Source organism: Balearica regulorum, chromosome 4 (assembly GCF_011004875.1).
Source record: "Balearica regulorum gibbericeps isolate bBalReg1 chromosome 4, bBalReg1.pri, whole genome shotgun sequence".
Classification (NCBI taxonomy): Eukaryota; Metazoa; Chordata; class Aves; order Gruiformes; family Gruidae; genus Balearica; species Balearica regulorum.
The window spans coordinates 1,100,679-1,127,388 of NC_046187.1; the positions used below are offsets into that span (position 1 = coordinate 1,100,679).

At 48.4% G+C, this 26,710-nt stretch overlaps 1 protein-coding gene and 1 long non-coding RNA gene across 4 annotated transcripts in view; one reads left to right on the plus strand and one right to left on the minus strand.

Annotated features, from left to right (window-relative positions):
- Positions 1–4,620: 4,620 nt before the first annotated feature.
- On the minus strand, positions 4,621–9,712 carry LOC142601610 (uncharacterized). 2 transcript variants are annotated; one of them, XR_012835115.1, is made up of 4 exons: positions 9,615–9,712; positions 9,120–9,215; positions 6,227–6,392; positions 4,621–6,043 (listed from the first exon to the last, which is right to left on the minus strand). It is a non-coding gene; the product is annotated as an uncharacterized LOC142601610 (long non-coding RNA). The 2 variants fall into 2 exon arrangements; XR_012835114.1 differs by lacking the exon at positions 9,615–9,712 and having other exon boundaries at positions 4,622–6,043; positions 9,120–9,477.
- An 891-nt stretch (positions 9,713–10,603) lies between these two features.
- Positions 10,604–26,710, plus strand: part of ANKRD17 (ankyrin repeat domain 17) — a 92,256-nt gene continuing 76,149 nt past the window's right edge. Inside the window, exon 1 of one of the 2 annotated variants that reach the window (XM_075750839.1) lies at positions 10,604–11,180. In XM_075750839.1, coding sequence (XP_075606954.1) covers positions 10,803–11,180 — 378 coding nt within the window. In that variant the 5' untranslated portion in view covers positions 10,604–10,802. The remainder of the gene's footprint in view (positions 11,181–26,710) is intronic. The other variant, XM_075750840.1, reaches the window with a different exon arrangement.

Genomic DNA, 26,710 nt, shown 5'->3' on the forward strand with positions numbered 1-26,710 from the left:
AGCTGCCGTGGACCCGAACGTGAGAAAAACATCAAAGTTCCTGCGGGCAAAGCGAGAGCTATCCTTTCAGTTAATCAGAGGCAGCATCGCTACAAACCGTTCCCGTTTACTGACTGTTCCAGCATAAAAACCTCGTGTGTGAGGGGATTCTCCGTACTTTGTTGTGCCGGTGAAAGATGCTTTAACGCAGGAACGCCTCGGCAACATCTAAAAACATCCAGGGATCAGTTATTTGTGCTAGTTCGACAGGTACTGCGGCAGTCAGGCCGTGCTGTCACGCCAGGATCAGGGTTTGCTTTCCGTTAATTGTACTTTCTTCCCTTTTATTCAGGCTGCTGTAAGTAAAGCCCGTTGAATCGATAATGGCGCGTTACAGGTGGCTGGAAATGGTCAGGCTGCTGCCGCTTCGAGCAAACGCTCCGAGCAGGAAGCACGGGAACAAGCCCAAAGAGCCACCACCATTTGCGACGGGTAGCTCCTGTTCCTGCCTCTGCTGTAAACGCGACCGTTTCTACTTGACGAGATCTCTTCGTAACTGCTTCCTCTCCTACCTTTTGTAAGGTTTCTCGGTCTAGAGCACAAACGCCTGGGGTCAGGACTGCCTGTCAGAAAGGATCTGCGCGGTGCCGACAGACGAATCCCGAGGTGCCCTTTTGGGTTTGCCTCATTGAGCAGCTTTGCCGAAGCGGTTGCTGCTTTAGGTAGCTAGGTTGGACAAGCATCAGGCGATGATGTCAGTGCAGTAGAGAGAGAGATGGTGCGTCTCTGCGATTTCCCTTTGGTTTCTGGGCGCCAGCGCCTTCGGCATCCTGCTCTCTGGCCGCGCGGGGAGCTTGACGAAATGTCCGTTCTTCACTGTAAAACACCACTTCGATACGTCATCGTCTTACCCGTGTCTTTCCTTAGGGGACAGGTTTAAAGAGCTGCAAATACTGTCACTCGCGCTACGCTGCGGCAGGCCCCGCTGCCTTTGCCCGGACTGTTTCACGTCGCTCTGCAGAGCCGGCGGCTCCCAAACCACGCGGCTCTTAGCCGCCCGTCTCGGTGGGTCCGCACACCGCCACATGTGCAAACAGGCAGGTAGTTAATGGTCCTGTCATCACAGCGTCCGTTACAAACGTGGTCGCTGAGGGATGCAGGGGTGTCCTAAAGAGTAACGTGTAGTGGAGCGATGATCGTTACCTGCAAATCTCCTGCCTCGGCTCTGGTAGCAGGGACACGTACCTTCCTCTTGCTTGGCATCGGGGGACACGCGCAGCACAAGGCGTTTGTCGGTCACCGAGCAGAAACTGCGGTATGAGGAAGCATCTGGCGTGCGGCTTAGCTCTAAATCATCACAGTTTCGTGTATGGCTAAGCTGCCTGAAATTGAACTGTATCGAAACGCCGTAGGGAATGGTCACGTGTTGGTTGGAACGGGAGAATGAATTCAGGCGGAACCAGGAAAATAGCTTATACAGGTACAAGAGAGGGAAGAAGCGAAGGATTCCGCCCTGAGGTTGTTGTGTGTTCATTTCTGAAATTGTCTGTCTTCCAGCCAGAAGGTGACATTTTCTTTTTGCTTTTTGAACCCTTTGTAAAGAGCTGCGGTTTCGGCTCAGGCTGCGTTCTCAAGCTCAGAGTTCTCTGCGTGCGTAGATGCCGCGATGCTTTCGTCGGCAAAGTCGTCACCTGATGATTGCAATTACTAGCAGGTAAGCGTCATCTTGAATGCCCCTAAACTCAAATGTGTTCCAGGAGACATCATATAAAAGAAGTCACCACTGCCACGCTAACCGGGTTTTTTATCCCGTGCTCATTGCGAATTGCAGCTCCCCGCCACCACGGCAGAGTCAGGAGTCGTCACGTAGCTTTTTCGCATTACGGATGAAAACTGTACCCTGTAAAAAGACACGTTTCCCCAAACCAGCTCCTGCTAAGGATCTGATCTGTTGCAGTCAAACCTATTATGGGCCAGGTAAGACCCAGGCAAGGTTTCCTCTGGGCCAGCTCCCGGTCCCGCGCCGAGAACGCTTCTGCTGGATGCGGCCGAGGAAGAACGAGGCCGGCACGGACCTTGGCCTCTGCGGCGGCTGGAGCCGTAACGGCAGCGTGAATACACCGGAGCAGTCTTCCCCAGCTCGTTGTCAGTCGAATCCAGTCGCAACAGGTACGACGTCAAGCCTTTGCACCGATTAGCGTGAATATCTCGTGCTAAACAAGTATTCTTTCTGCAATAGCTGCCTACTTCTAGTGGGTCTGTATTTGTTGGAATCCAAAAATAAAAGCCAAAAGCTAACAGGACGCGGACCTGTCTGCAAGGCACCGAAGTCGCGAGTTCTCGAACGCACGCACAGATGCTGACAAGAAACGAGCAGAACATGGCAAATAATTCCACGCCAGGTTAAAATTGAGAGTAGCACAGTCATTAAGTAAGCTATCGTCTCTGACGTTATCCGTTCAACAAAGCTCAGGTGCATCTGCCTGGGGCTGACAGAGCGCGTAGGCGGGTAAGTAACGCACCTTGTTTAGAATATTCAGGCACACGAGACGAAAACCCCACATCTAATATTCCAGTGACAGTCTTAGAAAATTGCCGTAACGAACTGCGTAGCAGAGACCAGCTCGCACTGGGGTTTTGATTAATAACAAAGAGAAAACTTGACTTGTCCGTTAATAAGGATGTGAGATTTATTCGGTGCTCTTAAGGCAAAGTATTTGTGTAGGAAGTACTTGTACTGAAAAACACTTTCATTGTTCTTACGTGGGTCTTTTTAAAAAAAAAAAAAAAAAGAAATTTGAAATATAGAACATGAGAAGTTGTTTAAGATACTAGGTAAGGCTGATAAAGCATAGCTTTCCAAAAACGATGAACAGCTGTTCTGGCTGGTAATAGTCACTAGCTAACAGAGAGGTGTGCAAGACTCGGAATCGGGGTACTGAAAGGTTACGTGTGAGGTGCTTTGCTGACTGCAAGGAGGCTGCAGCGTGTGAGCTAAATCGCACGGAAGTCGAGTGGCGTTCAGGAGCTCTGCAGGACACGGAGAGACCCCAGCAATGACTGAAGGTATGCGTGTCACCTGGTGTTCAAACCGGCTTCTGGATTGCCACGTGAAGTACTGGAAAGTAACATCTCGCGCCTCACTGAAAATCACACGCCTGAGAAAACGTATCGAGCGTTTTAGGCTGAGCCTGGGTGTCAGAATTCATGAACGAGAACAGACGATCCAGACTTACCTTTCAACGCCCTGACAAGCTCGCTCACCAGGCGTCGGTAGGTAAACGCGTGTTTTGACGTACCGCAGTCCTCTTCTCAAGTACTGTCCGGTGGTTCTTCCTCGCGTAGAAATGTATCTCAGTTCGTGGCCGTGAATGAGAGAGTAAGAGCACGGCAGGGGACAAGTGAAAGTTCACCCCATCAGCATTTTTCCTCCCAGGTAGATGAATTAGGTAGATGAATTAGGTAGATTCCTAATTCAGGAACACAAAGCTGCTCACGGCGGCCCCTAACTCTGTAATTAGGTTGCGTTAACGTCAATGGCATCATACGTGTCACACAAGAAAAACAGCCCTGTTTAGCCTGCTAGATATAAATGACCAAAAGACTGCTTTATAGTTACTGTTGAATGGAAAGAAAATGATTTTTAGGACATATATGTTTAAGAATCAAATGCTTATAGTACAACTTAATTTCCAGAATGTTGGGAAGAGTAAGCATTTGTCATTCATGGCCCTCACTTCTGGCTGCTTTTAGATGAAGATGGATTGCCAGCTTCTAGCTCCATCTACTGTGTCAAACTGAAATGACAGAAAGATGGATCCTTTTTTTAAAAAACCTGTATCCCGACCCCCCCCTAAAATAGGAGATGAGGAATCAGCAATACGTAGCTGTAGAAAGCAAGTGCATTGAAGGGAAGACAAAATGGCAAGTAGCACGAGCCGGTAAGTAGAAGAGCACACAATAAACAAGGTAGGGAAGGTTCTGTTTTGAAAAACAGAGGCTCTGCAGCGTCCCGGGGGGGTTAAGGTAACTTTAGATGACTGAAGGCTTTTAGACAATTTTTCTAGTTATCCTTTGAACTCTGCAAAAAATGTTTTTCTTCCACATACCTCTCTGCAATATCAAAGCAATTTCTTACATTGCCTTCACTGAAACCAAGATCTCAGGAAGTTTTACACGGAGATTCTCACCCCCTTTCTTGTCCAGAGATAAACCAGCCTGGTAGTACCGCTATTTTCTAGGCACGCTCTATAGGAAGATAGAGAAGCAACAGCCTGAACCTGTTGTTCTGCATGCCAGCACGAGGCTGCTGCTCAAGATCTCCTGGGCTGCACAAAGAGAAGCCATTTCAAGGTCTAATTTCAGAACTAATCAATTGTTTACTTAAAAAGCCGTTACTATAGAAATTATCATTATGGACTGGCGGGACTCGGGCAAAACATAAAATGTAAGAAATGTTTAACCGCCTAGCTGAGTCTTGGGTAGTCTACAGTCGATGCTGCCTTCAACGTCAGTAATAAAAACCCCCAAACAACAGAACATTACTTCGATAAGTAAATTTTGATTTTCAAGTACAGGTGGTTTTGTCTTGGGAGGTCTGAGTCGCAGTTTTGGGTTACGGATCCATTATACACAAAACACACACAGATTTTTCTTTGTCTTATGATTTCTCTTTTTCTTTTTTTAAATTTTATTTTTATCATATACAGCACTTGAAGAGAATCAGAAAGAAATCCAGAATCTCATCCAGATGCTATTTACCTCAATTTGCCACGGTATTTTTCAATTTTATACTCACAAAGGGTCAACATTTTGAGAACGTGTGCAGCAAATTCAAAAATAATTTATGCATGTAAAAATGTAAGTCTCTCAGAGTACTAAGTTTTAGGATTCCAAGTGCTTAAGCCATTTCTTAAATCAGATGCAGACTCCCCCAGTACTGAATATATTACAGAGTAAACGTCTTTGTAGCTGAACACTTGAGGTCAGCTGTTAGCTAATCGTCCCTTGAGAATTTCAAGTTCAAAATACGGTTGTCTGCTGGGTAGTACAGGGACTACAGAGAAGGGTATCAAATCGCTACTAGTTTGTAAAGCTCATCATAAAAAATACCAAGTACAGGAATTGCATCAAAGCCTTAATCTTAATACACAAGGTATTGCCTGCCTTTGCATCATCAGGCAACGCCTGTCCGGGGCCACCAGTGTTTCAGCCCAGTCTTGCGTCAGAGTCGATCAGCTCGCATCACCTGTACGCAGACTTCTGAGGCGCTACCTTAAGCTGCCGTCTTCTGCTCGCAGTACTCTCACAGGAAGACCGTTTCCGAGTCTCGTATCTGTAAGCAGAGCTCTGAATTTCCAGCCCCAGAATAGTAGCGGTGTATCATATCTCGCTATTTTCTCTTGTGCCATTATCGTACGTTTTAACGCTTGCCAGACTCTTTGAAAAAACTAGCCACAGCTAGCTCGCTGTTACGTGAACATGCGTGCCTCTGCCCAAACACTCGGGCTAGAACAGCAGGATGAAAAAGCGCCCCCCCAAACTTGGGAGTGCTTTCCCTCAGAAACGCACCAGAAGCAGCAGCGAGTCCCACGAAACCATCTGACCCAACCCGAGGCGTAGCGGTGGATGCCGTCGCGCTCAGACCCGAAGCAGAACTACTCCGTGCCGCTGGAAGCCTCCAGCACTCCTACTGACCGCCCAGCAATGCCCCGGCATCGAACACCGCTCCGCACTTTGATGTCTGCCAGGTGGATGAACGCGACCGCCGGCGCTCCTTGAGATCTAGCCGATCGCTTCTAGTGATGACATCATGAAGGAACCAGGAGAAGATTAGTCTTTGTTAGCTAAGGCTTAACTGGATGGAATGCCATCATTTCCTGTAGAACAACTGCGCTTTTTCTTTTTTTAACAGAGCGCTTGCGTATTTCTTCAGCGAATCCTTCTTTAACAGGCTTTGCTTTCTGGACTGTTTTTTACTTTCTCAGTCCTCCCCCTGGGGAAGCGGTCATGGCTGGCAGGATGTTGTATTGAGGTTTAAGGGCAGAACGTGTAATAGCAGTACCTGAGGTGGAAAAAGAAATAATTTTCAGGACACTCAAGCGGGATATCTATGTCTTTCAGACCGACGCTGACGTGGGTAAGCGTAGCAAATGGCACAATCACCTGGCTTACCAGCCAAAGGTAGGGCCGAAAGGGCCCTCCACCTGGGTGTATCCGTGCGGTAGCACTGACGTAAATGCTTTACCTTCTGCACGTGTGGAAGTGCTGTCCCGCGATGAACAGGGCTGCTGTAACTCTCAGCAGTTCTCCCAGGCTTAGCACCGCTCTTGTCAAATTCTGAATCTGGCTGGATTTTCTTTACTTTTTTTGCTCCCGAGGCCACACCAGCTGAGATGCTCACAGGAAGCTTGCTGCAATGGAGAAATAGAGCTATTTTAAAAAATAGTTTAAGGTCAATGCCGTGGCTGCATAAAACCAATTTTTAATCATTCTTTTCCATGTGTAATTTACACATTAAAACACAGTGTTTTGGACAAACCTTGAAATACATATCACAGAAAACAGCATTTCTCTGAACGTAGAGACGTTTGTGTTCTTTTCTTTCCTTCTCCCTTTGACTTGGTCAGCAGTAACCGCATAATTGCTGAACAACTTTGATTTTATTATTTCTGCTTAAAATAATTAATGATGGTCTAATTTTAGTTTCTCTTGTCTCCCATTTCAGATGCAAAACTGTATGCATCAAAGATAATGAATGAATCCACTCATTCGATAACCAGCGAGAATGCCATGATATCATTTTTGGATTAATTTCGTAGCTCGTTTGGACAATCATTTCATCTGGAGAGGTGGGACCTCTGTGCTCCTTCTGTGTTCCTCCTACTCTGACAAACATTAAAAGTACACGTAGTCTGGACACGGAGAGACAAAAACAGTGGGGGGTGGTGGTTTTGGGCTGACAGCCTTCAGCTTTTCTAAGAGGCAGTTTCTCTTTAGCACTGAGAGGAACTCAACTGAGGCAGTCGTAGTCAAAATAAGAGAAAAATTGATACGGAAACGGCTCGAGTGAGATAGTGGGGAAAAGGTGGCCTTGCGGCGGGCCCGAGTTTGGGTTACAAATTCAGGCTGTTTTCACAAAAACAAATACAGAGAGAAAATACATTCACCCCTTCCTAAAAGGAAAACTGTTTCAGCGATTCAGAAGTGCCATTTCAGTGCATTCAGAATAAAAATTATCAAAGTTAAAAGCTGGATTATTTAATCTTGGCACATCAAGAACGAGATGCCTTCTTTCACCCTTGATTCTCTCCAGCCCTCAACTGGTAATTTCAGAAGTTCTGATGGTTGTTTGGGAGCTCCTCGGGTGAAAAAATACCTACGAAATAAGAAAGAGCTGTGTGAGAACAGCGTGTGCTTACGACCGCTGGATGGCTCAGCACGGAGCACAGGAGCGCTGCCTTTGCCGACACACGTACAAACCGGGAGGGAGAGGGCGCACGTGTAAAATCGGGGCAGAATGGCACGTGGACGCAAAAGTCAGACTTATGGGGTGTGAAAAAATGTGTTCTGCGTGTGGGGGTTACTAAAACTCAAACCAGGAATAACTTTTTTCAGTTCCTCTATTAGTTATAATTGCAAACAAACCCCAATATCCCTGCTTCCTGACTTTGCGGCTGCTGCCAGCAGCCATAAATGAAACTGAAAGCAGAACTATACAGGTAATTACACCACAGCGTAGGTTTAAACACGCGACTTGTTCCGTAGAACTTTGTAAAGCATCTGGCACGCATGAGGCCGTTCCTGAAAGCCTTCACTGACTTCAAACCTCCGGTGTTCCTTATATTCGCATTGAGTGTTCGGTGGAGCAATCGACAACCGGAAGGGAACTGAATAAATACTTCAGGAAAAGTTGCAGATCAAAGGCATGATGAAGGCTTATTAATTTTCTCAAGATTTCCCGCAGCTTTATGCTAGCGACCCAAACCAAACGTCCAAAGTCAATCAGCCTCACAAAAGGAAATGTACTTGTTAGGTGTTACTTCCCTGACTTCCCTTGCTAGTCAAAGGCTCCAACCAGGGCAAGACCGATAGCTGCCTTTGGTCAGCAGCTTTCGCCCATGACAAAACCAACGCTTACAAGCCTGACGAATCCAAAGCTAACCTTCCCTAAAGAGCACAAGTGCTTTTATTGCTGTTGCTCTCGCACAAGGCTCAAACCGGTAAGGGCGGTAGGGAGAGCAGGTATGAACTGTGCGTTATAAAAAAGGAGGAAAACGACTTGCTCTGCGCTGCAAGATTAGAAGGAGCAACTCTTTGATCAGAACAGAGGTCACCGTCATAAAAGAAACTGAACAAATAGTCTGAGATAGGCGGCGCTGCCTGTGCCCGCACAGTGGTGTTTTGTAACCGCTCCATCTGACGCAGGGCTTGAGAACGCCACGCAGGGTGATACAATAACACGGTTGCTTCCATTAGCAAGAAACCGGACAGCTCAAAAGGCCCTTTCCGAGCCTAACAACTTAAATGGACACTAGAAGTCACGTGCAAAAGTTGAAGCTCAGTATTAAAATCAAGATTTGTAACGCAATCGAACCGAGCGTTACTGCAACCCCGCTTGGCCTAGATCAGCGCAGCGGCGGACTGACCCTTTGATGCCGCTTCCCAGCCTTACGCTGCACCTGAAAGGCACGGAGCGCGCTACTCCTTGCTGACAGCTCAAAGGGTAAAAGCCAGTCTCGCAGCTGGACGTGGCCACGGTGCATTCGGACAATGTGTTCCTCTGCGGGCTGCTTGTACAGCAGAGCAGAACTGTAACGCCTGTTGTCTTTCAAGAAGTCAGTCACCTCTTGGCTCAAACTCTGCAGACTTGGTCACTTTTCCAGGCTTATCGCTCGGAAAAAGAGCTGCTCTTTCCCCACACACACCACCAATCTCAGGTGGTAAGGCTGAGGTTACCTACATTCACTTACCCTTCTGTTTACTGTCAGCACAACAAACAGCAAACGCTTAATTTGTGCTTTTGTCTAGCTATACGTCAGTAAAAATCAATGTATTTGACACAAGAGGACAAAAGGGTTATTCTCGCGGATCTGCCATCGTGGATCTCACGCTGTTTTGAGATTTTAGTGCAGTCACACCAGGAAGTAGCAAGTAGGTGGTTGGAACATTCAGGTTATTCCTCCTGTCACCTGCAGAGCTACTTGTAAATGTATTGTTCAGTTTAGACCTCGTACCTGAAGATTAGAGGTTAAGAACTACGGTTAGAGCCCTGCGCCTTAGGATTAATGTTGCAACTTAACAGCGGTGCTCCTACCCCTAATGCAGTCTGTTTATTACGAACACATAGAGGCAGGTTTTGCTGGGACGTAAGGAACGTGAAGGCTCGGGAGAGGAAACCGTGCTGTCTTGCTTTTATGATAAGTGTTAGTTCTTTGAGAATTTTTTTTAAAATCAACGTTTTGTTTCAGAGGTACTGCCCGCACGACACGTGCTGTCCAACATTATCCAAATTAAGACAGAAGACAAGGCTTAAGACCAACCAAGTAAAGATAAGCTCTTTGCCTTTCTTTAAAATGTAAGTGCAATACCGACTACTGTCTCGAAACACCACTTCCCAAACGTCAGCAGCGTACCTGCGCCTTTGAGCCACTGCAGTCTTTTCCATCGTGTGCTTCTGTGGCTAAAAACACTTCCCTCGTTGGTTTCCAACAGTCTAAAAAAAAAGAAAAAAGCCTCTCCCTTCCGTGAGCACACAGGCCTGCGGGCGGGAGCTGCCCCACAGCGGTGCTGCAGCCCCCCACCTGCGCCAGCGGTTGTTCCAGGCTGAGCCGTGCCGGTCCCCAGCTGAGGTCAGGGGTGGAACGTGGGGCCGGGGGCTGCGGGAGGGAGGGAGGGGGCGGCAGGGGCACCGGGACCGCATCTCCTCAGCGCCCGCCGGGGCTCGGGCCTCTCCGTGGTGCCTGCCGGGTGAGCGATGCTCCGCCAACGTTTTGTCCCAGCGGGGCTGCCGGGGAACGCGCCGTGCGTAGGCACTCTATGCGAGGACGTCACCGGCAGCTGCCGCTTCACGGCGGGCCGAGGCCTGGGGGGCGCCTCGGCCCTTCCCGGGGCGGCTCACGGGGCCTGGCGCCCGCTCCCGGGGGGAACCGCTCCAGCGGCAGCGGCGCGGGAAGAGGCCCGGTCTTACCGCTCTCCTGCCGGTTCGTTTTGACGAAGCAACTCAACGTCAGGCCGCAGTCACAGGAGCGGCCTGGCCGCCGCCTGCCTCCGACCGACGCTGCCCCGCAGGGCAGCGCTTCCCCCCGCGCCCCCACGGGAGCGGACGGCGGGGCCGGGGCCGCCATCCCGCCGAAGGCCGGGGCCGCCTCACCGACCGGGGGCGGGGCGAAGGCGGCGGCGCGGCGAGAGGAGAGCGGCGGGAAGCGGCAGCGCGGCGCCGCCGCGGCGGGTGATGACGTCTGTGGCACTTCCGGCGCCGGGGCGGTGACCGAGCACGCACGGAAGGGGTCGCCGCCAGGAGGGTGCCGCGACGGAGCGGGCGCGGGGAGGGGCGGGGGAGCGCGAGGCCGAGCCGAGGCCGCGCGAGCCGGGCGGCGGCGGGGGGCGGGGGGGCGGGCGCGCGGGGCGGCGGCGGCTGTTGCGGCGGGAGCGGCGGCCGCCGCGGGGGAAGGCGGCGGCGACGACGACAAGTATCGCGAGAGGTGGCGCGGCGCCGGCGCTAGAGGTGACCGAGACAGCGGCGGCGGCCCCGGGTGCCTCCTCCTCCTCCTCCTCCTCTTTCCTCACCGGGCGCCGGCGCTGAGGGAGGCGGATCGGCGGCCATGGAGAAGGCGGCCGGCGCGGCGGCGGCGGCAGCGACGGTGGCGGAGGGGGGCGGTGACGGCGGCGACGCCGGGAGCGCCACGGCGGGGCCCGGTCCCCCGGAGGGGCTGAACGGCGGTACCGGCACCTCGCCGACGTCGTGCCCGCCCGGGGCGGCGGCGGCGCCGCGGGGGCTGGTCCGGGTGTGCGACCTGCTGCTGAAGAAGAAGGCGCCCGCCAAGGCGAAGCGGAGCGGGAGGGCGGGCCGGCCGGCCAGCAGCAGCGAGAGCGGCGGCGGCGGCAGCGAGAGCAGCAACAACGGCAGCGAGGAGGAGGAGGACGAGGAGGAAGACGACGAGGAGGAGGAGGAGGAGGAAGAAGAAGAGGAGGTTTCCGAGGTACCGCGGGGAGGGGCCCCCCACACCCCGGGGATGGGGAGGGGGTCCCTGGGGAGGGGGCTGCGGGGGGGGGGGGGGGCGATGCCCGGGGCGGGCAGGCCCGGGGCGGGGGGGGGCGGCGGGGCGGCCGCGGGGGTTGCCCTACTGATCCGGTTTCATAATTGGTGCCCGCTCCCGCCTCCCCCGCCTCCCGCGGGGCCCTGCCGCAGAGGCAGGAAGGGGGCAGCACCGCGCTGCCGGGGGCGGCCTCGTGGCGGGGCGGGACCGGGCTGCCGGCACCGGGGGCACGGCGGGGCGCCGCGGCCGGGCCGTGCGGGAGGCCTCGGGCACGTCTCGGCGGCGGGGGCGGCCGGCGGTGCCGGGTTCCGTGCGGGCAGGGGCGGGGGGGGGGGGGCAGGGGGCAGGCGGTGTGTCCGGCGGGGCGGTGCGGGGCGGGCCCGGGGTCGCCCCGGGGGTCGGGGGCTGCCGTCGGTCTCGGTCCCGGGTGTTGGGGGCGTGTGGGGGGCGCGGCGGCAGGGACGGGCCCCGCAGCCGGTGCCGCTGGACGCCCTGCGTGCTGTCTGCGTGTGCCGCAGCGCAGCCGGGGTCCGCTCCGGAGCGGTGCCCGTACGTCCCGGCTGGGCTCCGGGGTGGGCCTGAGCTCCGGGAGCGCAGCCGGAGATGTGTCCGTCCTGGGAGCGGGGCGTCGAGGAGACGAGCGGGTGAACGTGCGGCTGAAGCGAAGGCTGCCCCGGAGCCCCGGGCCTCTTGCTCTCGCCCGACGCCCGCCCTGGCCAATGTCGGGCTGGACCGAGCCCCGGGAAGCGTTACGATCTTGCTCCCGTCTAACGTTGGGGCTTTCGGGTAGGTACGGCTGGAAAAGGCCAGGCAAGACTTGAAGCCCCTTTGCTATTTGCATATGTAGTCGCCTGGAGCCGCTTTGCATAGTAGTTTTAAGTCTGTAACCTTCTAAGCTGAACGTTCGCTTCCGCTTTTTTTTGAATAATGTTCTCAAAAAAAGTCCACTTCAAGTTTGTAAGCTTTTCTTTGAAGTTTATTTCTAAGCGGTTTGGCTTTTAAGTGGTGTATCTGCTTTTGCGTTAGAAATGAAAACGAGCAGGAAGAAAGGGAAGGAAGAGTCTGATAGGTTTAAGGAAGGGCTGGGCTAAGATGCTGATAGGTTTTTCCACGGTTAAGAAGCGCTCTGCTTTTTCTTTCTGCACAAGTCGATACAAGGAGCGTTTTATCCAACTTGTGTGAGACAAATTGCGCGCAATGAGCCCATCTCAATTAAGAAGTAATTACGCCTGGCGTTTTGTTTCTGTAGCGTTTGTTTTTAGGAAAGCCACTATGATCGCGTAGGTAGAAGGTTTTGAGGCGTACAGCGTGTAAGACCGGCAGCCGTGGTTAGGCGCTGAGCTATCGGCAGTCTTACGGGCACCTGAAGAACTCTCTTACTGTCTTAAGGGAGCCACCTGAGTTGTGCTGCGAGGGCGTGAGGGAAGGGATGAAGGCCCTCGGGTGGCTTGGCAGATGCGTCGGTTGATGGCTAAGCGTTGAGATTAGCTGCGTGCGATGGCAATCTCCGACAGAATTTGCCCAAAGTGAGGCTAAATGGCAAAATCCTAGGCAGATTGATTTTGCGATCCGTAGCCGTTCTACCCAATGGGTCCTTGTAGCGGTACCTTCCGAATGGTATGGTGTGTGTGGCGTGGCGAGAGAGGCGGAGACGGCCGAGGAACATAGGTAGTCTTGGGTGAGGTGAGCCTTGGGTTGCGTGCTGTGCCCTATGTACCCGTAGGTTCCTATTTAACGTGCTCGGAGACCTGCAGGGAGAGAAGAAAGCAAATGGTCATTAAACTATCATGAGGTGGCAGAAGAAGACTTGATGTTTTTAATTTTTTATTTTTTTTTTTTGACAGAATGACGTGTGCTGTAGATAGGATAGCTGGGAAGGCGGTTTTGGTGTCTGGGAGCTTCCCCGACGTTTTTATCTTACTGGTACTAAGTCAAGGCTTTCCCAGTCTGGGGGGTCTGGGATTAAATATTGAGCGGGGGTAAGGGATAAACAAGTAAATAATACTGAGCTTATTAAGGCCAGGATACCATACATTTTGTCATGTATCAGCTTTGCTTATAATACCTCTTTTTCTTGATCGTTCACGTTGCTTGCAAAAAAAAACCTATTCTAGTCTTTCTCGCACTGACTTCAGGATGAAATGTTACGGCTTGTAGAATGTGCGCAGCCGAAATCTCCATTTTTAGGAACGTGACCGTGAGGATGGCCTGGTTAATGGAGCGGAGGATCTAACTTCAAGGCAGTTCCTAGTAGCTCTTGGGGAGGGAATGTGTTTTGAGCGTTCTCAGCGAAAGGGAGTTTTTCTTGTCTGAAAGCAACCTGATGTTTCTTTTCGGCTTTTAGAAGCTTTAACAAAAATAAAGTTTGTTTCTACTGTGGGATTTCTATTTGTTTGGGGTTTAAATTTTTTTTAGTTCAGACTTAGTTGAGATGTGCATAGCTTGTGTGGGTTTCAGCAGTTGGATCGCAGTCTTCTGACCACCGGCAGTCTGGAAGGCATGTGAAATGAAAAACACAAAGAAATCTTAAGTTTATGGTTTTGCTGTAAATGGAAACTATTGTGGAAACACGCTGCATAAGATGGTGTTCCCTCCAACCATTCAGTTCATTATCTCTGTAAACTTAAGACAGTTTTTCTTAGGCTATTTTTCGCCCTGCCCATGCTTAACACCCTAAGACTTCTCTAATCTCTGAAGCGAAGTATTTCTAGATTTGACTAGGAACGAGCCAGCTTCTAAAAATCATGCGTACGGTAGCAACAAGTGAAAGGAGTTAGAATCGGAAACCTGGCAGATAGTAAATTGCAGACCCCCCCCGAGCGGAAAGACGTAGTTTGGCTCGGTCGTTGCTGAGCCGATGGGACGGGAAAAAAAAGTTGTGATCAGATGTTTTCATCTCACTCTGTAACCTCCGTTATATCTGAGCGTGGAAGCGTAGGCACTGGGTAGAGCTTTGGGAAAGTGAAATTGAAATTTCATACCAACAACTTGATGAGTTCCTACTACAACGTTCATGGCAACCTCGAGGTCGCTTTTTGAAATTGGGGCAAATGGCTCCCTGCCAAAACCCCAAGATTCGAGATAGTGCGGTCCGGTATTGTCTGTAAAGGGCAAATTGCCCGTTCCCTAACCGCCAGCTAGCAAAGAAATGGCAACTCTCGTCAATACGAAGGAAGAGAAATCTTCAGGCAAGGCAAAAAAGCCAGTAGAAGTTGCCTACCGGGGGGGGGTCAGCTCGCCTGCTTCCTGGCGGAATTCTGCCCTTCGTTTATGACCGTTGCGTACAACAGGCGAAGTTGGTCAGCGTTCGTAGAGGTGGTCTCCTGAGGTGTTGAAGGCGGTGTATTGTTGTAATTAAATCGGACTGCAGTGCCGCTTGGATCAGGTGGCCACTCGCAGAGAGCGGGCATTCAGACAAAACTGGGTAGGTGCGGTGACACGTGGGAAACGTCCTCGGTTGACGTGGTAGATGTTTAAGGGTGAGACGAAGGTGCATCTCTGTTCTCCGTGAGAATTGCGTGAGGAGCGTCGCTGAGGAAGCCTACGTTCTTGGGCCACGATGTTCATCGCATCCCTAATGGGAAGCTGCTTTGAGTTTTTAGTGGGGCTTTGTACAGCGTACCGTCCACCCCGCATTGAGCGTGGCTTGTTATTGGTATGGACGGATCTGAAACAGATACGAAGAAAACTGCTCGTCCAGTTTGTGCCGTAGGTCGAGTCAAAGGTCTGTCTTCCCAGCCTCTTAAAAGAATGAGTCAAAAAAAAAAGGAGGGGGAGGTGGAGCAGGCAAGATGAGTGAAAGCTGACATGTAATGTGAAGCTTGGGAATGTTATTATTGTTTGTGAACTTGATTATTTGCCTTTTTTTTTTTTTGTGAAAACATGATTTAGCAGTTCCTCTGAGCAGGCACAGATAAAACCCCATAAATACGCAGGTTTCTTGAAAGCGTTCCTGTACGTATGGATTTTGTTGAACATTTGTCTTCAATAAATAGTGACATAGTGCAAAAAGTGAGCAAATGCTAGTAGCGAGTTGCCGCTTAGAAATGTGATGTTCAGAGTGCATTAGGACTTCTCTCGCTAAACACGGAAAGGTTTAATTGTATAATAAAAACTGTTTACAAGCTTATTTCAAGTCTTTGAACTCACAGGATGTTTGCTGCTGGCAGTGAAGTTTATAATTGCTTTTCCTAATATTGTATCCATTTTGAGAGTTTGTAAGTTCGGTTTTCTCCTTGAGCAAAAAAATCTCATGATGATTAGATGTACATCAGTCTTGGATTTACGCGTCTGTCTGGCTTTCACTTCTTTTGACTGGTATGGTTTGTTCCTGGATTCTCACGAGGTGCAAATTAGCTCTCCTAAACGTAAACCTCGCTTATGTTAGCGCTACCTGAAAGCACTGCCCGATGAGAAGGATATTTCTGAGATGTTTCGACTGTTACTTAAGCATTCTGGTTTTAACTTGGGCCTCGTAGCTGCTGTAAATAAAAGTTCGGGTTTGTTTTTTCAGCTGCAACTGAACTAGTAAGATGAAGTGAATGAAACAACAAAACACCACCGGTCCTCTAAAATTTCTTCATGCAGAAGAAGCTACTCTTAACCTCTTTAGCTTCAGGTGTAAATAAGGTGTTCGGCAGAAGACTTGGGCTTACGGCTGTGACGTCAAGAGCGTCATAGGCTCGTGGTTGTAAAAGGCTCTAACAGCTTAAGTGTTTAAGTAAGCTGTCGGTTTGAAACGCAGAATTATTTTTTTTTTATTTTTTTAAATCCCAACTGTCTTGATTAGCATCCTGGAATAAGACCTTTGGATTCTGCAGGGCTGCGAAGGAGCCAGCGGGTCTGGCTGGACCGCTGTGTGAGATGGTCTGTGTATTCCCATTACCTTCATCTCCTTGTAGCTTCAGAGACCTGACTGAACGGGCGACCAGTTGGGCTCTGTCCTTGTTCGTGTGTGACATCCTGATGTACAGCTCAGTCTCGTATTCTGCCGTGTCGTTTGTGCCGTCATTCTTTTCTTTCTGTCTACTTTGGCAGGTTTTTTTGCCTGTACTGTTTTGTTTCTTCCCTTCAAAAGAAGAAAGAGTAGTGAAATCCCTTAGAGGAAAACCCAAACTTGTGTAAGACCTAAGGTGACTTTGGCATTTTCCTCATCGGTGTAGTTACTACAGCGTATAGCTTGGTATAGCGATAGCTGCCTTAGATCAGTTGAAGTGACGTGATTGAAAAAGCGGGTGAGCCACAGCAGGAGCCGTGGCAGACTTCTCTTCCAGCTCTAGAAGGAACCTGGTCGTGACACTTGAGAAACGCCGGTTCTCACGCCAATGTTAGGCACTCCCAGCTCAAAGCCCGCTCTTAGAGACAATGTTCTTACTGGGTTGGTGCTACGGGTGAGATTTTTGGTTTATTTTGCACGAGGGGTATGGTAAGTATGATGTAATAGAACTGTCAAGAGTTAGCATCCATTAATTGTCTCTGCAGATGGAAGGAATGAGAGATTGGAAGCGGGTGAGGGATGTTTCCCAAAAATCCCTGAAGTAACCGGGCTGTTGGTGGGTGAATCCCAGAAGAGTTTCACAACAGCGAAATCTGTAGCTGACCTCAGGGAGCATTAGCCCAAACTGTTTAACATCCCTGGCCTCGGCTCTACCAACGTGAGTTTGGAGAACCGGAGTAACGATCTGGCTGGCTTGGCCGTTCCCTGCTAAGCACCTTTCAGTCCTTACTGCCATCACCCTGTAGATGATGACCAGCAGATGCCCCCTTATCTGAGGGACTTGGGTTCCTAGAATTCATACGCTGGGCAGGGGCTTCAGCGTACTGTGAGACGGCCGAGGCGGTAAGCAAGGATTGAGCAGTGTCTTTATCTGCGTGACAAAGAGTCTAGGTATGCAGAGCTGATAAATGGTGCCTGCTAAGACCTAGCGCATATTTAAAAAAAAAAAAAATGTACTGATTTTTTTTTTGTCCGCTCTATGTAATTGAAGTTATTAATGAATATCAGGGTTTAAACCAAAGTCCTCTGCATAAAATGTCCTCTGCAGAAGGTGGAGGTTGGGTATTGGTGGCGCTACGTGGATTTGTTTACTTCCGCAGATATTTCTCCAGGAAATGTCCTTATAAACATAACTCCTGTGTGCAGGCTGGAGCCAAACACCCCATCTTTTAAGCTACTAATTTAGTTCTTTCAAGAGGATGATTTGTCTGGAAGAGATTTAGCTGAGAGAATTTCTTCGTCTGTCAACTTGGAAGGCAAATGGGATTATGTATGTTGTTTTTTTTCTCTACCTGCATTTTAAAAACAAAACTATTTGTGCTTATTTAGGATATAGCTAATTTGGAAATTGGGTTTAGGAATTGAAAAATCAGTGCTGCAGATGGAAGATAAGTAAGAGTGCTTTGTTTCTCAGGTTAAAGAAACAAGCCCTTTTAACTCTGAGTTAAAAGAAATTGCACAAATTTGATAGCAGTTTTTTAGGTCAGTTTCGACAGAATCCGTGGCTGCCTTGGTAGACGTTCTGCTTTTTTTTTTTTTTTTTTTTTTCTGAAGTGATCACGTGCTTCTGGTTTCTTGAAGGTACGGCGTTTTAGGTGACCAAGCGGAAGTAACATCTCCACGATGTGCTCTATCTGTAGAGCTTCTGTACCTACGTGGGACTCTTTGGTCACGTCCCCAACTTCGGATGTTTCGAGAAAGGATACTAATTGTGCGGGTGGGGAAGGACTTAATGCTGGCAAAAGGTTTGGATAAGGTCATTCAGCTAACACGTGTACTTAAGGGGAAAAATTCTTCCTTAATGTGTGGTTAGCCTTACCAGTGCATGGAAGTATGTCTTGGTGTTAGTGTGTGAGTTCTGCTGACCTCTGTGCGGTCATTGTTCCAAAAACATACGTGCTTGACCAGCAAAGGGCAGCGTTTCCTCTCTCTTTTCACTAAGCGGTTAGTGCTTTGTGTTAATCGGTACTCAGAGGTTATCTCGGTATTCCAGATGCTTTTCAGCCACGTTCCCCCCATCTGCAATGCGAAGCTCGTGACTGTTGAAGAGCTAAAGCCACGTGGAGGTATTGCTTAACTGTCGTGCCACCTTATTTTCAGGTTGGGTACTAGTTGTGCACCAGGCTAAAAATCAGCCGCGGAACCAAGCGTGTCTTTAATCTATCTTTGTTTGTGCTCGCAGTGTTTTCTTTTAGGCTGAATGTTGTAACGAGGATGATGTTGTTTGTGTTAGCCAAAGCGGGTTTTGACAAATTCAAATGTGCAGGTGTTTTCCCTCTGCTGGATTTTAGCTGAATCCTCAAGTCTTAGGAGTATAATGGTCTATTCTAGGACATGAGCTGAAATAAACCTTGATTTAATTTTTTTTTTTCCAGCACCACCCCAATATCTTAGGTATTTGTGGTGTTAATCGTTGAGAATGGGTATTGTGTCCAAATACACAGCTGTTCAGATGCTAGAAAGCAGAGCTAGAAAGAAGTTTGGAGTACTAACAAGTATGACGAAATGTTGCTATTGAGAATAAGGTTTGGGGTTTTGGCTTCTATTCTCCTCAAGTTTGACTTGAAACAGTCAAAAAGTTAAGCTTCTGGATTTTTTTTTTTTTTTAAGGTTAAAATTAAAGCCATCTTTCACACAGTAACCTGACTTCTTTCTGTTGCTAAGGGGGCTACCTCGTATTTGAGCTCAGGTTTGTTTCCCCTTGCCCTAATAAAAAAAAGAATGATTGTTTCTCAGCCTGTACATCTGTCCTTCTTCGCAGGAACTGTGTTGTGGAGTACAGCCTCACCAGAAAGGGAACATCTGAAACCTCTCCCCAGGGCAGGGAGTGATTCAGAGATAAGCGGAGGAAGGTCGCTTTATCCTCCCAGCTTTTCCCACACCCAAGAATAGAACTAAACGCTTTCTTTAAGGAGAAGCTGGAGGTCCCTAGTACATCTGTGTCTGGCAGGTATCTGTGACTCACATGTTTTCCTGTCCCTGAGCTCTACCGTTTCCACACTTCAGGTGTTTCTTTCCTTTTGTTCGGTCGTGTCCCGAAATGCTTTGCCAGCGGAATTTTCCTTTTTATGCTCTTCTGCAGGTGTGAATTGTTCTCCTCCACAGAATGGTGAACAATGCTTTAATGAAGTTTAAATTTTCAAGTCATGCTGTGACTTAGGTTTTTTTTCCCCCCTCAAGTGCTCAGTGTTGTTCAGCCTCTGTGTCAGCGTGGGTACTAATCCCACTGAAGTCAGGGGAATTGGGCTTGTAGGAAGGTTGCAGTGAGCACAACGCTGCCAAAAAAAAAAAAAAAAAAGAGGGCATTCATTGCTCCTCCTAGCCATTTGGGAAATGATCTCGTGGAAAAAACCTCAGCAACACAAACAGCATGTTTACAGTGGATGAGCTCCTTGATCCAGTTTGTCAGGCAGTGGCACAAGAGCGTGTGCTGACGCAGCGGAGAGCCAGGAACTCGGGCAGGGAGGAGGGACGAGGAACGCCTGTTCTGGTGGAGCTATGCGCTTCCATCCCTGTCAAAGACACGCTCGCCTTGTCTTTGAGGACTGGAATTGTGAAGACTGCGACGGATCTGTGAGAATTTTTGTATTAAAGGGCAAAGCAGTCGTCTTGATGCGTCCTTTGGGTCTTCTGTTTGAAAGTGGCTGGCGCAGTCCTGGAAAGATAAATTGTGCAGAATTTTTTTTTTTGCGAGCAGCTTGGAAAACTCGAAAGCTTCTTGCGATAAAATCCGCACTGACTTGTTTTGTCTCTGGTATTTGTTAAGGTTCTTGAAAGGAGCGTATTAAGGATAGGGAGAAAGAGAGGAGCGAAGCGGTATTTTCTTAACACGTCGCCGCGCTTTTGAGTATCCCCATCGCCGCTTTTGTGTCACTTAGCGCGGTGCAGCAGAGGAGTCGCTTTGTACGCTGGCAGTCACAAAGCACAATTGTGATCAGCGTGGTAATCGTAATACAAATAACCAAGCTAGTTTAAAGAAAAAGAGCACTTTGAACGTAACAGTCTGCTAGATAGATGAACATATGCCTTCTGTCCATCTCAGTCACTAGCAGAAGTGAAAGTTGGCATAACAGCATGCTGGTATTTTTGCGAAGCATCAGCTCGATAAAGGATCTCCTCAGTGACAAATATAGCGGCAAACTTTACGTGCTAAACTTCGAAAAAGGGCTTTTCTGAAGCCTGCGTGTGGAGGAAATGTTTATACTTCACACAACTTCTGTGTAAAATCACTCGAAATGTACTTGTGTCTTTGAGTTGAGGTGGGTTTTTAGAAACGTGCTAGTACGTGTGCCAAAGTTGGGCTCTGCAGAAATACGTAGTAGCGGGTCGCTGGCCTGGGGTCTGTCTGGAAGGGGGTAAAGTGGGTACCGAGGAGGAAGGGGGAGAGAGCTGTGCGGGGCTTTGCGTTCGGTTGGGTTTTCTTTTGAGTCTGGAACCGAGGCATCGCAGCGGCTGGGGACGTGCCGCCTTCACCTGCGTGGGACTTGCGATACCCTCTCTAGCCGAGCACTGATCAAATGGCGCTGCGGGGGGTGCGATGAAACTGATGGCGATGCCGATTCCTCCTGTGCTTTGGAACTGTGGCGTGCTGGTCCGTCCCAGCGTCGCTTGGTTAGGTCAGTGTACGGCCAGAACCTCGGTTAGGTTGCACATCTCTCTGCCTTCGATAATTTTATCGACGTTACTGGTTTGGAAGAAGTGTGTGAAGTAGTGCCACCCAGCAAGCGCTTCCTTGAGTGAACGAGACTCAAAATAAGGTTAGTAAAAGTACTCCCAATGAACTTTAATTTAACCCCCCCTGTTTTTACACCTAAAAAAAAAACCCCAAATGTTCTCAGGAATGGCAGATGTCTTTGGTGGTGGCTTTCATGGTAATCCAGAGATGGGTATTGCAAAGCATGCAGTCTTTCCAAACCATTGGAATACTTGTTAATAGAAATAACTTGAGCAACTGATTTTGTAACAAAAGTATTGTACACACAGTCTGGGAAATATTTAAAATAATTTTTTTAACCTTTTGTGAACTTCCAATGCATTTATTAAATTCTGTTGTAGTAAAATAATTCCTTTAGGCTCTGCGTGTTGGATTTAACTAAAACGTCAGCGGAGGGGGAGAGGTTCCGCCGTGGGAGCGGGGTGCATGTACGTTGGGTTGAAAGGGGACCTCAACCTCTCCTGTCAGGGTGGCGAGTTGTCTAGTTGTGCTGTTGAAGAGTGCTGAAGATTGTTTGGTTTGGGACTCTTGAAAGCCTTTAGGGTTAGTCTTGGGCCAAAGTCAGGCTCTTGGTGTGAGCACGTCTTGAATTGAGAGGGGCAAATGCGTGTGAGTTAAGGGTTGCATCTTTGCTCTGGTAATCTGAAACTGAACCTGCGTTCTTACATCTGAAGACCCAGGCAAGCAGAGGTGGGGAACAGGAGGTAGCAAACTCGAGCGAACAAGCGCTGTTCGCCTAGAAGCGTTTCCATCTGGCAGCGGGTTCAGCTCTGCCGGTAGTAATGCTGCGAGTTCCGCTGTGTGGACCCCAGTCTGTCTTGATCTTCCAAGTAACTTCAGATGAAACAAGAAGTGAAAAACTGTATTAAAAGAATATAGAGAACACAAAAGTGTCTCATTGCTTTTATTCAGTTTGGGTGTTTTTCCCTGTCCAGCCTTTTCTGATAGCATGCTCTCTGCTAAATTCCAGGTTTGGCATTGCTGTCCGTGAATGGAAGAGGTTTCTAGCCGCTTCAGTCAGTGAACTTGAAGATGTCAGCTATCGGGAGCTTTGTAAAAGAAAGAAACATCAAGTACACGGTTATGGGTCCTGCTTGTTTCCGTAACGGTTAGGACAGGTCTCACAATCTGATGCTATCCAAGTCCAAATTCGTTACGAACGGCCTAGCCGAACGTAGAGCTGTTGAAACCAGTCTCTGGCTCACAGCTGGGAAAAGGGACAGGGACATCGGGATCCAGCAGGTCCGCGATTAGAATTTGACAGGGAAATACCTTGTGTCGTTCTTCACTTAACTGGATAATTATGCATAGAAGAAAATGATGGACTAGGCCACTTAAAAAGGAGGAGGAGACTTTGTTCTAGAAAGTGACTTTTTTCTGGTTAAAAGTTTCCCAACTCTTTGCGGGGAATGTACTTGCACTTAAACTATTTGAGGACTTGCAGTGGCTGACAGCTGTTACCTGCAACAAGCGCTTAGGTGTACAACGCTAGGCAAGTTCCAGTGTATGTTCATGTAAGTTAAATGATTGAAGAACTGGAAATAAGGAACTAGCCTCCTGCATGTTGCATGTTTTATGGTTACCGAGTCTCGCGTTGTTATTTGTTCATTGCGTTCTGCGAGCGCAGAGCCAAAATTACCAAAAATCCATTGTTTCACAGCAGGCACAAGAGAAAGCGTCTATATTTGGGAGCTTGCGTACCGGTATTAACGGAGTGAAAATGAAGAGCAGCTTCTCCCAAAGGCGTGTTCTCCTACTCACATTGCAAATAGAGTGCCCAGGTAGAGCGGATATTAGATGAGGGTGGTTTTGCCCTTGTACTCAAATTTTCACATACTAATGTGAAGATATCATGGATTAGTATCTCTCTTAGAATTGGAGAGGTGTTGGCATGCTGTTGGTGGACTGTCCGTGACTCCTACGTGTGAGGAATTATTAGTCTGTTCAGAGGCTATCCAAATGCTGCTTATGTTATACATAGCTTTCCCGTCACCGATATTTCACATGTGGAATGAGAAAGGACTATATTTTAATTTGTTTGAAGAAGGATTCTCCCTCTCCCAGATCGTTGTTTTTTTCTGAACACGTTCCCCATCTTACTTGTGTTTAGCCCAAAACCAGATTTCTTGAGTGCGTTGAAAGTTCTTGGACTCAAGGCTTGGAACATAGTATTACCCAGTGAAAACGGGCTGCTTAAAGCGATGAACTTTAAAGTTCTCTTAGAAAAAGTTCCCTTTAGACAAAAACTTGTGCCAGTAATCTTACACTTCTGATGAAAACCCTTTTCAAAATGTTCATCTCATGCTATGTAATTTTGTCTTACTCTTGCACCTTTGTGTCAGTGTTGTTTGAAGTAGTGTTGGGCAGTTGCTCCGTAGCAAAATTGTAGGGGCTGCTCCGATAAGAGAGACAACGCGCTGGACAAACGAGAAGGCGGAACTGCCGGGATCTTTCTTGACACAGTGGCTTTTTAACGATGTTCTAGTTTAGTTCATCTTCAGGGCAGTGCTATGGATGAGCAAAGGTATTTTCTTCCCTCCTTTTCCCATGCTTAGACTTGCCTTACAGAATTGAAATCCAAAATAGTCGGGCTGATGTAAGCACTTAGTGGGGAAGAAGGCTTTTTGCTGATTAGAAGGGTTTCTCTCGCTCTGTGCCAGGATGCTGCTGACTTGCTACGCTATAAAACTCTACTGGGATGTCAGATTCATCTGGGCAGAGATGAAGACTTATTTGAGACTTATTTTTATATTGTGCATCTACCTTCTGTTTAGAGATTGACGGTATACGAATAAGGGGCTGCTAGTAGAATTTCAGACTATTAACTTAGGACTCTTGACTTGCGTGTTGCAATCTCGCTTTTGACGTCCCTTCTCTTAGAGTTCCTGGAAGAAGTGCTGAAAGCTGAAGGCTTTTGCTTTGAGCTTGTATGTGCTGTCGGTGAATCCTTCTGGTTTCCTTAGCTTCCTGGCATTGTCTTGTGAACTTTTTTCCAGTTGTGGAAGTGATTGCCTTTTTTGCTGGCCCTCGAATGAGAAATCTTCGATGAAATGGTAACGCAGCGTGAATGCTGAAATCCCCCTATTCCTATCTCTGTGCAAAGTGTTCTCTCGTTACGGAGTCGTCGTCTTCCCTGATGCCGCCAGAAACTGATAGTCGATGGAAGCGTAGTGGTCCTGTTGAGGGAGCACGGATCTGAGGAGGGTGCGTGAAGGGACTCGGGCAGCTTTATTCCATTCAACGGGGCATAAACATCGGAGCCTGTTGTCAACAGGCAGTCTTGAAACCTTTTGAGTTTGCTGCAGCCTTTAAATTGACATAAAAAGCTTGGGATGTGTTCGTCTTGGCGCTTTCCAAGCTAGTTAAGCACAGACACCTTTCAAAGGTACTAGTTTCTTTGGAGCTGTGGGAAACCTAGGTCTCTAGAATACCGTGTTAAGGCCCCTTAAGGAATAGAATTCCATCCTCTCCCGCCTGATGTGCTTAGCAAAATGAGTAAAACCCAGTGAACGGAAAATGCTGCACGTGGCAGAAGGGCCTTGCTGCTGCCCGAGGATGAGTGAAGAATATGCTGGGCAGGAGTGAGAGATCTGCCCTGGGAGAAAGCTTAGTTTTTGAGTGGGAAATCATCTTGGACAGTCGAAAAGGTTGTTACATGGTTGTTTCAGAAGAAAAATACGTGGATTCGTTAGGGAAGTTTCCTTATCTGTGGGAGGAAACAGAGCTGAAACAAGGCTGGTGTGATAGTAAGGATGGGCAGCAGGGATCATCTTGCGATTGTACGACTCTGGGAATGCTCCGCTGCAGTTTTGGCAGGCAAGTCGGAAATGCTCAGGAGGAGACACTGAATTCTAAGGACAAAGGAATAAAAAAAAAAAAAATTAGATAAAAGTATGTGTCAAAAATGGTAGATTTTATGAGGTTAAAGCCCATAGTCCCCATGTGCTCCCACCCCCACCAATAAAAATTAAAGGAAGAAAGTCGATTGCTTTGCTTTGCAAGTCACTAAAGCACCTACCTGAAGGATGTTGGAAATTTAGTCAGGCTGACAACTGCACAGATGTGATCGCTCTAAGAAGCGAGGAAAAAGAAAACCATATACTATGTGAAAACAGAAAAAGCCGATGAGGGTCGTGACTTCAGGTGGTTCCTGAGGTTTGGTTTTGGACTGATCAGATTTTATGTAATCACGAACCACTGAGGATTAAGGGTTAGGAGTTTGTTGAGTCTGGCTGGAGAGAGAAGCTGAAACAGTAAATGTGAAGCTCTTGTTTTGGTACTGACATAGAACGGAGGGTCTTTACAAAATGCACCAAGTGATAACTGATGCAAACTACTAGGATGTAGAGGTCATGCTTTTGTGCTATAGCCAGGTTTTTGTATTTAAAAATAAAAAAAGCCACGATCCGAGAAGTAGCAGAGAAGAGCGTGTTTAGTGTCTTAGTGGCGGTGTGAACTAGCTCCTGCTATGGTGGAGCGGTGAAAGGTGTACGCGTAGGTGGGGATGGAGTTCCTGGTGAAGGCTGATAAATACCACTGCCATTGGACAGGGCAGTGAGCTTATCTGGAGGAGTTCTGACTCCCTGAGGGAGGTCTGTTTGGGGAAACATTCAGTTCTGACTTTAGTTGCAGAGGATTTTGAAAAACTATTTTTATTCTAAGAGCAGATAGGAAGAACTTGGCTCAGTCCAGCACAAGGAGCGTGGGTAGGAGGATCATCACTCTCTAAAAAAGGAAAAAACGGACCCGACACAAAGCTGACAGCCAGTATTAGCAGCAGGAGGAGGAGGAGATGTATGTTAGGTGGTGGATAATTGTAGTGTGTAATTTCGAGTTGTTTACCCGTTCGTGGTTCTCCCAATTAAGTTAGGCTTCTTGCCTTTTTTTTTTTTTTTCTTTACCCTGTGCTATCTTTAAGATAATGTTGGTGACTGCATGTTCTTGAATACAGAATAGCTTCAGTAACTGCATGTGTTGTAGAGGGACACTGGCTTCCTAGATTCTTGAGGCTGTTGAATTTCAAGTGCCATTTTGGTGATCCTCTTCTGCAACCTTTGAGACAGAAAAAAGAAAGTCCAGACTACAAAAAGCCATACCTTCAGCATGCGATGACTCGTGAAGCCTCTTCATTTTTTGTTCTGTATTCTGCAGGTGATTTCTTGTCTTAGACGTGTTTTTTGCTCTCCCCTTAAGCAGTATTAGGAGTGCTCTCCCCGTACCAAGGCTAAAGCTGGGCCAGCCTCTGACGTGTGGAGTGCCGCGGTACTGTCCCGCCGTGCTCACTGCTTTACTGCTGCTGGCTCGGCTGTGCTGCTCACCCACGTAGGCTTTCACGCGCGAGTCGGGGCAGCCTTTGAAAAAGCTCTCTGGGTATTACGTGCACATTGAATGTTCCTCTAGCATATAAACAAGTGTTCCTGTATCTTGTGATGGCTTTTTGTTTTGCGTTAGAAGAGCAAACCTGGTCACTTGACAGTTAAAATGATGGAATTTTTCCCTTTGTGGATTAATTGAGTTTTCTGATTTCACGGGGATTTCTAATCCATATGAAATGACAGTCTTCTCTTGTCATATTGCACACGTTCGATTGCATTTGGTTTGTGATAGATGCCTCGGTTTGCAAGGTGTTTCATGTGGCAGCGGTTGGGGTTTTGCTTCTTGGCGTTCTACGCTTAGCGGAAAATCAGGTGTCGCACAATTTTGGCAGGAAATCCACCCTGCTTTTTGGTCTTAACTGTCTTTGGGAACTTGTTGATTCCGAGA